Here is a 13,976-nt window from a genome sequence, read left to right on the forward strand (position 1 = left end):
AGTCTTTATGCGCACGCCCCCCCTCGCACACTCCCCTTCCATTCATCCATTTGTGGAACAGAGGAATGACACTCACAGACTGCGTCTTTGTAGGGGGGGGGAATTTGCCCGGCTGCCGATTAGATTTTCAGGAATCCGCAATGTCAATGACACTCCAGGCAGCTGTGCCAAAACGGAGGCCGCGCCGCGCTGCACGACGGGCTTCGCTTTGTGGAGCCGCTGCATCGCTTATTGCATTTCCCCCCCGAGCCTGTGACTCATTAATCAAATATTCATACATCCCCTGTAAATACACGGAGAACACAGTCAATCCTCAGAGCGCCGCGTGCCCCCCCCACCCCCACCCCCACCCCCCCGGCACAAATGGCCTTTCATGTTACTGACAAGAAAAAAAAAGACAGAAAAAAAATCCCCAAATGTCCCATTCCCTCCAAACGCCTCCACCCTTCCTCTTCCTTTCCATCTTGCCAAAGTTGGAAAATGATGTCCGCTTCTCCAACATCCGCGTATTTGATGTCCCCGCTCCGTCCACACAGCCGGCCCGGCCGGGCCATTGACGGAAAAAAAAAAAAAAAGCATAAAGGCGCGGGCAAACAAAACAGGTCACGCAGCCGAGCTAAATGATGCCTTTATGGCTTTTTGCCGTGGCCTCTCCGCGGCGAGGACGGGAAACAAGCGGGGGGATTCTTCCCCTCTCGCCGTCTGTACATTCTCACCCTTGCCCTGGCAGGCTCACAGAAGGGACAATTCCTGCCTTCAAGACGAGAGGCCTGTCACAATACAAGAATTTGCATTGTGCGTGAAAACGGTCCGGAATAGCTCAAACTAAGGGGGGGGGGGGGCAACGCGGAGATTATCCATGGTAACGGCGCTTTGCACACAAGGATATTTTCCTTTTCCCTCCGCAGAGGAACACAAGTGCCGTCAGTGTCACCGGGTCACATTCTTTTTCTTCCCCGGGTCCCTGGTTAATGGGCTGTAGAGGTGGTTAGCACGTACGATTAGTTTTAATCTGCAACATTTGACTGGGAGAGGAAGGGATTGAAAAATATTTCAACACACTACCGGGGTCCGCACCCGGCAGTGGAAGTGAAGCAAACATTCATCAATTCTCCGGGCGAAGCCAGAAGGAGCAAAGCGATTATAAAGTAAAATACTCTTCACTTTATTCCACCTTTTTTTTTTTTCTCCCCCCCCCACCCCCCCCCCACGCAAAAAGATGTCGCAATGCAATCAACGTGTCCACGCAGGTGTGGCAAGAACATATAAATATTCATCTGTGTGACAGACCAGAGTGGACGCTGGGATTTCGGCAAACAATTCATCTTCTCGCATTTATTTCCAACAGTAAGCTTGTTAGTGTGCTCATAACGAACAGTTCAGTCACTCACTCGCTGACAAAAAAAATACTAAACAAAAAATATTAAAAAAACCAAACAAACTGGGTCATGATGATGACAGTACACCACTGCCAGATGCTGTACAGCCAATCCATGAATTCAAAAATAAAAGTGCTTCCTGTGTGTCCACGTTGTCTTGACGTGTGAGCAAACAAATCATCATCAACATGCGTACTTGACACTGCACTGATTCCGCTGTAACGGGTCATTTATACACAGGATCTCCTTTAATGGCTCTTAGAGACTCGGTCGTCATAAATACAACACAAAGGCACACCGCTACCACTACTGCGGGCGGTCCTTTAAGTAGCGCGTCGCCATCCTTCATTATTGCTTTAGAGAACAAAAAAAAAATAACAATGGTGTAAACAGAATGGAGAAATGACACAGGATGTGCTGAGCATGTCTGCTCCGGGCTTCTGAAAAGGTGTCTGAAATGTTTTAGGTGCAAAAAGTTGGGGATGAGACATTTTTTTATATCATCAATGTATTTAAATAAACCCTCCGACAATGCATCGACTCTGATGATTCTAAAACAAGCCAACAACAACATTGCGTGTCAGCTGCTAGTGACACATTAAAGGTCCCATATTAGCCCTATTTTTTTTTACAATTTCATTTCTATGTGTAACAAATGTGACCTCGGCTTTTACTACTATTATTTAGCAGAAGGAAAAATATTTTAGCTCTCTGTTTAGAGCCTGCGGCCAAAATAGGTTTGGCTATACAAGCTTTCGGATGGTCTGACCTGGCTGAGGCACCAGCGCTGATTTCCAGACTTGTGTGTTTTAGCACACACACACACACACACACACACACACACACACACACACACACACACACACACACACACACACACACACACACACACACACACACACACACACACACACACTGAAGAGAGGAGCAAATGGAAAAAGTAACGCTGTTCGCTGACACCATAGAGCCGTGCAACATTTGTTAGAAAAAACTGATAAAACATTATGTGCGTAACATAAGGACTTCAGTACCGGGACTAGCAAAGGGATTTGCTCATTTTCCAAGAATGGCAACAGTGGCAACAGTCCGCACGTGCACATCCTCATGAGCGTAAAAAAAAAATCTGAGGTCCCTGCATTTTACAGAGCACCAAAATGAAAAAAAAAAAATAATAATAATAAAAATCTCAAAAGAAGCTTTTGCTGTCCAACCAGTCAATAACAGTGGCAGAAAGTTCCCACATCATTACATACTGAGTTACTGTAGGTTAAAAGAAGTTTCTCAACGTCCAGTGTCACAACGGGCTCGGCGATACGAGGCAGTTTGATTCTTTTGAAAGCGTCCTCTCTGTAGTCTTTCAGCGACACGGTCAGAGCAGCACAAAGTCCCCGGCAGTGGTGACGCTCCTCTGTGGCGCCCGGATGAAAGGCCACTCTCTCTTCTCTGGGGTCAAGGCGGCCGACAGGTCATAATCTGTGCTGCGACCTTGCACGATGGTGAAGGCCGGGTATTTCTCCTTGGCCGACGGCTGCAGCACCTGGAACAGCCAACATCCCCCCCTGCGTCAGAGCCTCGCCGCTAACTCACACCGGACAAGTTAGCAGATGGCTTTGAAAATATCAAAACCAATGTGTCGCATCGCCACAAAGACGTTTGTCTCCTTTTCTAATTTGTTGCCGCATTTTTATTTAATATAGATTTTCACTTATTGAGTAATTGTGAATCTTAAGAAAGACGAACGCAAGGTTTAAGAAGTGAGCCAACATGCTGGCTTGGTTTGAGACGGTGGAAACTTAACTCTCATTCACGGCTAAATGGTGCCATCTAGTGGACATATGTTATTGCACTTTGTAGACACACTTCCGAGTGTGACCATTACTTACACACAATCCATCTGATGAAGGGTTATTTAGGTTGGCTGCCTGTTTGTCCAGGTAGAGCGCACACAGTTTTAATTCGAGCATTTTAAAGGCAGATGCTGGACCAAGACAAATCATCTACATTATCATGGTGCCGAGTTTCTCACATGAAACACAACGTTTGGTCTCAGCTGCCCGTAAAAACAAAGTCTGTTGACGGTCAGTTTAACCGACTCGTTATGTCAGATGCTGCTGAACTAGTAGTAGTAGTAGTAGTAGTTGTATTAGTAGTAGTAGTAGTTGTAGTAGTAGTAGTAGTAGTAGTAGTAGTAGTAGTAGTTTTACATTGAGAAAAATCCCATTGGCACTAAACCAAACAAAAATATTTAAAGTGACACTTTTTAGCGTAATAATGACAAAAATAATCTCTTAATCTATTTATACACACTCAGTGTGAAACCTGGCTGTGTTTGATGCACTCAAAGCTGATATCCTGGGAGGAACTGAAGGAGGACAATAGGCTTAAATTCCCTTTTTAATCACATTCGCTCCACTACGGAATAATTTCTTTCTTTTTTTTTTTTTTTTTAGCCCAATTAAGTGAAATTTGAATTAATTGTCCCGAAGCACCTGACATTATCTAGCAATACACACTAGTGGTGAGAAACACTGGTCTGGGCTCCTGCAGCAGCGTGAAGGCGGAGCTCCCTCCTACCTTCGACAGCTCTTGTCTGATCCTCTCATAGTCTTGCGCGCTTCTGGAGTAGAAGCCTATGGTGCAGCTCGGGTCCATCTTGCTGAAAGGCATCTTCTTTGGCGAGGGGCAGTGATAGGACTTGTCAGGGTAGGGGGGGGGGGGGGGGGGAGGAGGGCGGGGAGACACAAAACACTTTTGAGAATATACGCACAGTCAGTCTGAAAAAAAAAAAAAGAAAAGTGGGGAGCCGGGCGGCGCCACACAACCGCGCCGGCGCTCCAGAACCTGGTGGCGGGCGAGTGAGACGCATCTCCGGCCGTGATTTCTGACGAATGAAAATCTTATTTATCTGCCGCCACGCCGCCCATAAATTGACGGAGCCGGGGTGTCACCGGGTCCATCACGGCGCGCAAAAGCATAAAGCAAAGTTGCTATTCGGTGCTGCGAGCTGGGTTTTTTTTTTATGCGCGGGTCCTAAAACATTGAGGCTCGCGGTGGCGCACATGCGGTTTGCCATATTTCTCTTAAGTGGCGGCTTCACACATCCGAGCGGCAAATAAATCAGCAGACAGAGACTGCGTAATTGGTCCGCGGGCTGCTTTCAGATTCATACCCCTAAGTACTAACAGAAACTATTAAATGCACATTACTTGGGTGGGTGGTTGCAGGGTGGAGGGGGGGGGCGAGGGGGGGCGGTCGGTCTGTGTAATTCCACATTACCTGCAGTGGGAAATCGCTGCTGGTGCTGACATCCACAAAAGACTGACTGTAATGAGGGTCCATGTAAATCAAGCTGTCGTCTGCAAGGACAAAACAAAAGACAAGTTATTCAAAAAAACATCGGGATTATTGCGGAAAAACGGGGGGCGCTCCCCCGCTCCAATTTCCATGCAGAGCAGCTCAAAGTCACTCGCCACTCGGGTCCCACTGTTGGGCTTGTGAGCGTCAAATATGCCTCCCAGAAGGTTGTTGCTTTTTAATATCCACCAGGGCGGATTCAATTCCGCATAATCAGATGCGTTTGTACAAGCACATTCTTTAGGTTGGGAGGGGGGGGGGGCTGCTAGGAGGGGTGGGGGGGTGGGGAGTGGGCTGTCATTTAATTTTTGTGCGGGAGAATTACTTTTACAAACACGCAATTATGTCGGCGCATTTGCATGTGATGAATGCGGCGGCGAGCGGCGCCCTGGCAGCGAGAATGTATTGCTTGTCATTTAGACATCTCTCTGCGCCCGCGTTTCAAATTGCCTAAAATGTAAATGCGTAAATATTGACTGCCAAGATGTACAACTGAAGGTTCCTCCCGGCTCCTGAGGGTGATGAAGAGTGGCTCACTTTTTTCCGTGCGGCTGCGGCGGTGGTGGCGGCGCCCGCTGCGGAATTTAATGCATGCCCTCCTATGGAAATCAATTACCGCTCACAACTTGGGAGGTTTACTTGTGATGAATGGGCGAGGCTGTGATGGGTCGGAGAGAATGAAGTGAGCCTTGCTTCACTCGCTCTGGGTAACCAACCCCCCCCACCCCCCTTCTCCTCTGCGCAAACACAAATGCATTCGCTTACTTTGTCTCTTTACATAAGGAGGGTGCGTTATGCAAAAATAATCTGCTATCCACGAGCGGCTCCTCGTGCGCCGCTCTCTTGTTTTGCATGGGAGCTCGCACTGACCTTGAAAGCCGACAAAGTAGCAGGCCTGTTTGGGCTTCCCTCCGATGATGCCCAAGCAGTACTCCAGGCTCAGTATGTTCTACATGCAAAAAATGAGACGGCTTGCGTTCCTGACTGGCACCTTCATTTGGTTTCAGATCAAATCACGTCAAGTTTAGGAAAATACACGCTTCTTTCGTGTCACCTTGGCGAAGTTAAAATAGTCGGGGTTGGTCTTCTCGCCTCCCAGACGCACCGGGATGAGGATGACCACGGCTCTGTCTGACACTGGCTGGCGCTCCTGCGGTGAGGAGCAGCGCTTAGGCTCAGGCCCAGGCTCAGCTGCCCTGTGGCTGTCGATGACGTCTGCACTGTACACTGCGGAGGATCAATGAAACTGAGGTCAGTCGGGGGTCTTTTGTCTGCCAGGCGTCCGTCCTGACAATGGGCACATCAAACGCTCTGCTCTTTCTATGCCAGCAGTGTTTTCAGACATCATTTGCATGGAAAACATGAATTTAAACTGGCACATTTTTTTTTTTTTTTTAGAGGAAAGTCAAGCAGAATATTAAGATATTTGCCCCGGTGTGTTTGTTGGAGAATAAACAGGGTCCCCGATGCCCTTCTGAACAGCAGCATAGTCACCCAGCAGCACAAAGACTAGAAGGAAAGGAGTGGTCAGTTTTGGCGGTGCGCCCAGGATCCTGTTTTATCAAAAGCAGGCTCATCTTTCATACCTGTGCAGTCCTGGGAGACGTAAGCAGTTATACCCGCCAGGCCAGGGTCCATCGCCTCCTCGACAGCTTTCCTAAGAGAGAGACAGAGGAGAAGAGCGGACAAGGCAGAAGGTTTTTTTTAAAACTTTTTTTTATATAAAATTACCAGAAAACCATGACATAACAGAAAGAAAATGAAAAGCAACGGAGTAAAAACTACCACTGGATTGTTGCTGTACCGTACGTAACAGTATGCAGTCGACCTTCCGACTAAATGAAAAGAAACTGGACCGTGCGTTTTAAAGAGTCTGATGAAGGAGTTTCTACCTTGACCTACCTGAGAATGTGTGCCACGACAGCCGGCCCGTACCAGTCTCCTGCCTGCTTCCCCATCATCAGGCCCAGACGGACGAGCCTGTGGAGTCCAAAGGGAGCCGCAGGGCTGTCACCGAACCAGGAGACCAGAGTGCGGTGGTACATCGCTTTCAAATGTGCGTCTGCCTCCTCTGCAGATCCGGGAGCCTGGCCCTGGTGCACAGGTGGCGACCACTGCTCCGACGGCCCCGGGGAACCCTGCAGAGAGGCTTCCAAAGAGGCCGCAAGGCGTTTTGCTGCAGAAGCCGTCCACGTTTCTGCGTCTAAAGGCTGGAGGGTCAGAGCCTCCGACCAGGTCCAGTCTGGGGTGAGACAAACATTCAGGAACAGAAGAAGAAAGGTTTGACTGTGTTTTTAAACCAATCATGATATAAGAAGAGGACAATATCCATCGTTTTTAATTGTTTTTCAATTGTTATTGTTATATCAGAAAATATCAGAACACTCAAAATTTGTGAATTATGAAAATATCAAAGAAAAAAAAAGCCCCAGTAATAAAAAATTCTATTCAGATGCATCAAATGAATAGACGGGCATATCTGTGGCCAGTCCGTCGTTCCAGAAATTAGACACAAGCACGAAAATGAAAGCAATTTGCTTGGATAAGCACAAAACGTTGGCAATTCTTCAACACACATTCAAAACACACCCACAGGCTGTCCGCAAATCAATAATGGAACGAAGCGTTGGCCAATTAGGACGGGACTTAACCACTAAACGCAGCAGAGTTCACCGCGGAGCATCCCAGTCGAAAATAAACAGTCTTTCAGAATTTGTGAAATCTTAAAGTTTTGCTTGGGACAGAAATCGCTTGTGTGCTTCACTCACAGAATAGTTGCCATTCGGTTCAATTACAACTTTGAGTAGCCCAATATTTCACTTTAATGGTGCCTTAGCCTTGCAAAAAGGGTGGGAGCTGTAGGCGGTGAGGAGAGGAGTGGCCCGGGCTATAAAATGGGCCAGAGTGGAGTCTAAGGCATTAACAAAATGACCTTGATCCAAAAGTGAATCAAAGTGAAATTGATTAATAAATATATTTAAGTGGCCATTAGTCATTTTATAGAGAAATATTTCATTAGTGACATATTTTAGGCTTGACAGAAGAACAAGTTTTAAATATTGTTTTCTAAATGACTGCATTAAACTGGCAGTCATCTCATTATGTGGAGCCATTAAGTCGAGGACACTTCAGAGTCAATAGACCTGACAAAGACATGAGGATCTCACTCTTCTTTTAAATGCGTCGCATCAATTGAGTTAAAGACTAACTTTTAGGTTCAAAATAAAGAAAGTCTCAAAAGTGGCTGAGAGTGTATTTTTCTGTTAACTGATAGAGAAGTCGTAAGGTAACAGAGAAAGGTGAGGGTTTCCTTCAAAACTACCAGTAGTCACGCTTTAAATAAAACAAATAATACAATTGTACTGTAGTAACTTATAATAAGAACATACAACAACTGTTGCTGTAGTTTTTTTTAATTGACTGTCAACATACAATATTGGTAAAACATGTCTTTTTCCAGGTTTAAAAAAATCATCAGGAAACAAGAAAAAATATATTTTTTCTTTAATTCTTCACGTAATATATCATTAATGCACAGGGTGTCCAAAAACCTTTTTCCACTTCTGCATAAAACATGATTTTTATTGCCCTGTATATCACACTTTATGCTCTAAGGCCTTGAAATCCAAAAAGTAATTTCTCATTTTTTTCATGCGTTAACTGTTTCATAAAAATCCATCAATGAATTTCTGTGACTGACCTCTTATCAATAGTTAAGCATATGCCAGCAGTAAAAATACAGCAACCCAAAGGAAAATTAATTTTCCTTTAATAAAATTTTATTTAAGAAGGCTTTTTGCAAATAAAGTGAAAGAGGCCAAAACCTACTTACAATGTGGTGTACAACAGATTTATATATCCAAAATTTTACTTTACTTAGTTGATGTCGCTCACAGGCAATATTTTAATGTATTTCACTTGTTTCTGCCTTGAATTTAATTAAACGACTAAATCAAATAATCAAAGTAATATATTCACAGCATTTCTAAATAATGAGTCAGTCAGAAAGGGATTTCAGTTTAATCTCAGCAATCAGCTCACAGTTTTAAACCTTGTTGCTACCTGCGAACCCGCACACCTACCTCTTCCCAGAAGGTGAAGACAGAGCGCCTGAGCCAGCATCATCTGGCCTGCTCTCAGCATGCAGCCCCAGCCGCAGTCTGAGGTCAGACTGGAGTCGGGCAAGGGTGGAAAGTCCATCCTGTACGTGAGCCACACTTTGGAGGCAAAATCCCTCCGGAAAGCCTCCACATTCCCCATGACGGAATCCTCACCGGAGGCGTCACAGCAGTCGTCCGGTGGACTGTCGTCATCTGAGACAAGCAAACCATTAGCAAAGCATACAAAACTGATGCAATAACAACTTTGTTTTGGACAAAATTTTTCATCCACTAGCTCAAATTAACTATGTTAGACATTTTAATATCGATGTCAGACATAAAGATATATACCAGTATCACATATTGATAACTGCTATTATTTATCGTATTGAAACAGTTTAGTTTTGGATCGAACTTGATATGTTAAAACTGGTGCTGGAATGCTGAGCATAGTTTTGCTGCTAGCCAGAGTGACTGATTTAGAGTTTTGCAATCATTACACAATTATATGACCTTTATAATTCTTATGATAGCAACTAATGTAATGGCTTCATTTGTGTCATGCATGTGTGCATTTATTTGGATGTTACCTTCAGTTTTAAAGTGGTAACATTTTCCAAGCAGAAGCACTGGAGAGTCTCGGCTGAACGAGGTCTTTGACTTCAGAGCCCAGCCTGAGACACACGCAAAAGAACACACAGGAAGCAGAGGAGAGAGATAGGGAGGGAGGGAGGGAGGGAGGGGGAGAGAGAGAGTGAGAGAGAGAGAGAGTGAGAGAGAGAGAGAGAGAGAGAGAGAGAGAGAGAGAGAGAGAGAGAGAGAGAGGAAGGGATGGGGAAAAAATACACAATGTCAAGATTTGGATAAGGGTAGAAATGACAAGGTACCATACAATACTATACTGCTATGACATTTGCATGGGAACAAGAATATAATAAATGATCTATGATGTATGTTAACTTGTGTGAGTGAAAATGAAAAGGCAAAACAGGAATTGTGTGTCCAATGCCAAGGCAACGATGACTGGTAAAACACAAAACAAAACAAAAACAGATAAACGTAATCACGCACAACATTGCACTTCCTTACATTTGTGCGTCATCAAAATCTCTGGGAAATACGTATATGCAAGTTTACAAAAACAACACAAAAAAGTGGGGCAAAAATATTCTAAAATTCTGTTTCCCTTTGGAAAATAATGTATTTGAAATATACAGCCTCATATTTTCTGCCATTTTTCCCCAAAACCCTGATGCTTGACTGGAAAATGCTGCTCTATATTGTCCCGCACCTGTAAATCAGGGGTTGAAAAGCACTTTGAGACATTTTGTATACATAGTGGTCTGTCGAAACAGCATCTGTCATTAAAGGCTGAGGTAAATAGTCACTCCTGAGACTCCTGCCGACGGCAGCGCTCTGTTCTGCTGACTGCTGCGTGAAAACACCGCACAGGTTGTGAAAAACAGTCACAGCAGAAGCTTTAGTGTTTTGAGCTGAGGTGACACGGTGTTGTCCACAAACAAGTGTGGACAGACGGTATGACAGAGGACTATTTTAGGACCTGACTCAACAACGGTAGGTTCATGTCCAGGCATGGGCAAACTACGACCCGGGGGCCTATACGCGGCCCGTTAAGCTTTTCAAGCTGGCCCGCCGAACTTAAAGAAATTATATTAATAGTGAGTAAGTCATAAAATAGCTGTATTTCATCCATTTTTTCAGTGTTTTAAGAGTCAACAAAGAACTCAATACCATGGGGCTACGAAGACACATATTTTGTTGCACCGCTTTTGTTCATTTTTCAATTGACATTAAAACACATGTTTTCTACATATCCTATGATGGTGATCTCATTGCTTTCTCCTATGAGGTGGATCACCAAAACACTCCATCCATCTGCTGCTGCTCCGGCCTCTTGGTCAAATTTTAGAGCCCATTGTGGCCCCAGCAGTCAGAAAGGTTTCCCCAGCCCTGTTCTTGTCTCACCGAATTGTGACGCTTGCTTTTGAATTGTGTACACTCCCGTTGTCACACAGATCCCAGTCACAGTGTTGGTGCATCTTTCTGATATAGTTTCTAAAGCTAAACTCCAGGCCAAGAAAAATAACTGTGTTTTAGAGTAATAGTTTAAAAAAGAAGCAGCAAGGAGGGGCTGAGAGGACTGACTGGCTTGTGTGTGTGTGTGTGTGTGTGTGTGTGTGTGTGTGTGTGTGTGTGTGTGTGTGTGTGTGTGTGTGTGTGTGTGTGTCCGAGTGGCCTCCGGCAAAGTACTTACTGTACTTCACATTGTGCCACGCTGACAAGAACTTTGTCCTCAATTTTTCCACGTCGTCGCTTCCTTTATTCTCCATTTGGACCAGAAGAGGATGGAGCCCATTCCCACGCAAACTTTAAAATCTTGGACGCATAATGAACAAAAGCCACAGTGAGCAGCAACACTTCACTGTTCGGGTTAGTGGCCGAAAAAAAGAACACATGAAGCGGAACTAAAAAAAAAACTACCTTCGAGCTCCTTCGATGTTGCCACCATTCGCGCTCACATTATGGGTCCGTTGCGACAGTTTGACCCTTGCCATTTGTCCGGTAGCACTAATTTTACGCAGGTTTCTGTCCCCATGACAGGCAGGCAGTATGACTCGCTGTCACCCTGCGTTTACACGGAGGAAGTGGAGGGAGAGCCCTGTCACGTGATGCGGTACTGTTTCCGCCGGTACTGTGACCGGGTGGGCGTGGCACCTACACTGAGGGCTCGTTTTTTATTATTTTTCTTTTTTAGCGTAGCCCCGAGCAGGCGGAGCTTCAGTGGTTTTTCTAAGACCAGCGTTTCACTCAAGTGAATTTGTGCCTGCAAGGAATGCTGTGGGAGAAGAAGCGCTGCTTGCGTGACCGAGCTGGGGCGACGAAAACCGTTCTTGAGAGGACTGCATAAAAAGATGAATTAGAAAACCCCGAGACTCAAATCCAACAACTGCAAAATGAATGAATGAATGAATGAATGAATGAATGAGCGAATGAATGAATGAGCGAATGAATGAATGACTATAAATCATAAAAAAAAAAAATTCATTAATAGTTTAAACTATGCAAAGACCCACATCACTTTTTTGCTGTGCCTTTTTTTTATTTTTTATTATCTAATATTTACTTATCAATTATGCATATGTGATTATGTGCATGAACACAATTAGGAAGCTCTTCGAGATAGTTCAAGCATACATTTGCAATACACGGCTAGAAATATTCAGCCAATAAAAGACAGGACTTATTTGCATTGGAAATTGTTACATTTAAGGGGTGGCGTAGCTAATATATTTAAAATATTCTCCTTCTCATTACATTTACTGCGTGAAAAAAAAATAGTATCTGAACATCTTGTTGTTGTCCAGCGCACAGTGCGCAGGGACATTTCCATTGGGTGTGTTCCTATGGCACTCTACTACGGTCATTACGGTAATGATCCCATTCTCCTGTTTTTCCCTGTGGTCGTAGTGAGTGACTGGGAAGCGGCGTCTTCCTGCAGCCAGCCAGCCTGCCTGCCTGCCTGCCTGCCTGGGAATATCGTGAAAGCACATCAGCGGCCGCTGCCATGGCTGAACGCCGCGCCTTCGCCCAGAAGATCAGCAGGTAAAGATGCGAAACCCCGCGACGAATTACGGCAGAGGACGCGCCGTGTAACAACGACGTCCCTCAGCTGTGGTCCGCCGCCCTCGGACCACTGCTGGGGGACGGAACCCTGTGAAGGAGGAGGCCCTGCCAGCGGAACAGCCTGGCTGCTCCCATGTTAGCCGCTTGCGTTAGCCGTATCGGCAAAGATGCTCAGACCCACCCAGACGGACAGACAGCGACGCAGCGAACTGCTCGTCTCTTTCCTCCTCCATTCGCTGTGTTATTGTCCCAGGAAATACACTGTGGCACAAATATAATTGAGGTCGTTTGTCATTTCTCCTCACGAAATGACCTCCCGCGGTTGTTAAATGAAGCCCGTTAATTCCAGACGAGTAGCTACTAGCCATTCTGCATGCAGCAGCTAACGGTGAAGAGCTAGGGTGTAAGTGTCACAACAGATGTGGCTGATGTGTGTAGAGGTTACGTTTGGGGCAAATACGTTTTTGTTTTGTTTTTTGTTGACATGACGGAGGAGGATATTTAAGAGACAGTCAGACTGGGAGGAAAAGCCCTCCGATATTGTAATCCGGTCCCTCATCCGCCTCTCAGACAGATCAAAGTAATCTCTTTAACAAAGGGCTTTGTGCTAGCTGTCAAATGCCATCACTCCAGACGATAGATAGAAATACAAATACGTAGAGAGAAATTGAATTACAATAAAATAGAGATAAATTCGAATGGAAAGGCAGATCGATTTGGAATGCTTTAATAACTGTCATGCCTGGCCACCTAGTTATCTGTACGTGAATTTAGAATTGAATAGATTCACGCCCCTTTGGAGATGCTGGACAGCTGCGGCCTTTCCTCATGTTTTGTTTTGTTTTTATAGAAAATCTATATTATTGAATGATGCTGTTTATAGTTTTGAATAACAATATGAAGCATAAGGCATATGATTGTAAGCAACGTTTTTTTTTTCTTCATGAATTGTTATGATAGTGATGTTCCCAATATGAATTGATCTTTTATTAATGCAAAAACTCTCGTTTTTTTTGTGCTCAACTAATCAGACGTGTATAATAGTGCAAGAGAATGATTCAGTACTAATGAATACTGTTTTCAGCTTCTTCTTTTTTTAATATTTACCCAAGACTGACATGACTATTAGAAGTGTAATAATATCCATGTCAACCAATCAGCAGTGATACAAAGTGGAAAAACTCCCACTTCAAGTTGGAATTTTGACATTTAAATGAAAGGCCTGAGAGTAGGTCAGTGGGGACTGCCACAGTGCGTGAGTTGTCAGTTAAAATGCCAAAGTGTTTGCTATAAGTGCTTTATAAGTTTACTCTTACTCAATAACTTACTTAATACTCAATTAGTAATAGAAGTGAATTTGCTTAAGCGTGTGGCCAAGCAACAAATAACAAAATTGCCGACGGCTTTGCCTAGAAATCTTGAAGTAGTTCGCAGTTATGTAGCCTGATCATTTGAGTTTTTTTTTTTTTAATGTTGTCAACCAACATCTCAGAGGAAA

General features: G+C 44.6%; 2 protein-coding genes across 21 annotated transcripts in view; one reads left to right on the forward strand and one right to left on the reverse strand.

Moving 5' to 3' along the window:
- Positions 1-1,320: 1,320 nt before the first annotated feature.
- Positions 1,321-11,528, reverse strand: atg4c (autophagy related 4C, cysteine peptidase). Of its 3 annotated transcripts, XM_076045318.1 has the most exons (11): positions 11,336-11,527; positions 11,109-11,230; positions 9,424-9,507; positions 8,816-9,046; positions 6,636-6,975; positions 6,320-6,390; positions 5,788-5,960; positions 5,604-5,682; positions 4,656-4,735; positions 3,954-4,073; positions 1,321-2,916 (listed from the first exon to the last, which is right to left on the reverse strand). In XM_076045318.1, the coding sequence occupies exons 2-11, from the start codon at positions 11,182-11,184 to the stop codon at positions 2,749-2,751; spliced, it is 1,422 nt and encodes a 473-aa protein (XP_075901433.1). In that variant the 5' UTR covers positions 11,185-11,230; positions 11,336-11,527; the 3' UTR covers positions 1,321-2,748. The 3 variants fall into 3 exon arrangements, with proteins under 3 accessions (XP_075901433.1, XP_075901434.1, XP_075901435.1); XM_076045319.1 differs by having other exon boundaries at positions 11,109-11,528; XM_076045320.1 differs by lacking the exons at positions 11,109-11,230; positions 11,336-11,527 and having other exon boundaries at positions 8,816-8,934; positions 9,008-9,046.
- Positions 11,529-12,300: 772 nt separating this feature from the next.
- The window catches only part of dock7 (dedicator of cytokinesis 7), a 43,352-nt gene continuing 41,676 nt past the window's right edge, over positions 12,301-13,976 (forward strand). For 5 of the 18 annotated variants that reach the window (XM_076045396.1, XM_076045405.1, XM_076045411.1 and 2 more), the window contains exon 1: positions 12,303-12,457. In XM_076045396.1, the coding sequence (XP_075901511.1) occupies positions 12,420-12,457 (38 nt within the window). In that variant the 5' untranslated portion in view covers positions 12,303-12,419. Of the gene's footprint in view, positions 12,458-13,976 lie in introns of all 18 variants that reach the window. The other 13 variants (XM_076045407.1, XM_076045413.1, XM_076045401.1 and 10 more) reach the window with 5 other exon arrangements.

Source organism: Nelusetta ayraudi, unplaced genomic scaffold (assembly GCF_046127955.1).
Source record: "Nelusetta ayraudi isolate G7.1 ecotype Tasmania unplaced genomic scaffold, CSIRO-AGI_Nayr_v1 ptg000084l, whole genome shotgun sequence".
Taxonomy (NCBI): domain Eukaryota; kingdom Metazoa; phylum Chordata; class Actinopteri; order Tetraodontiformes; family Monacanthidae; genus Nelusetta; species Nelusetta ayraudi.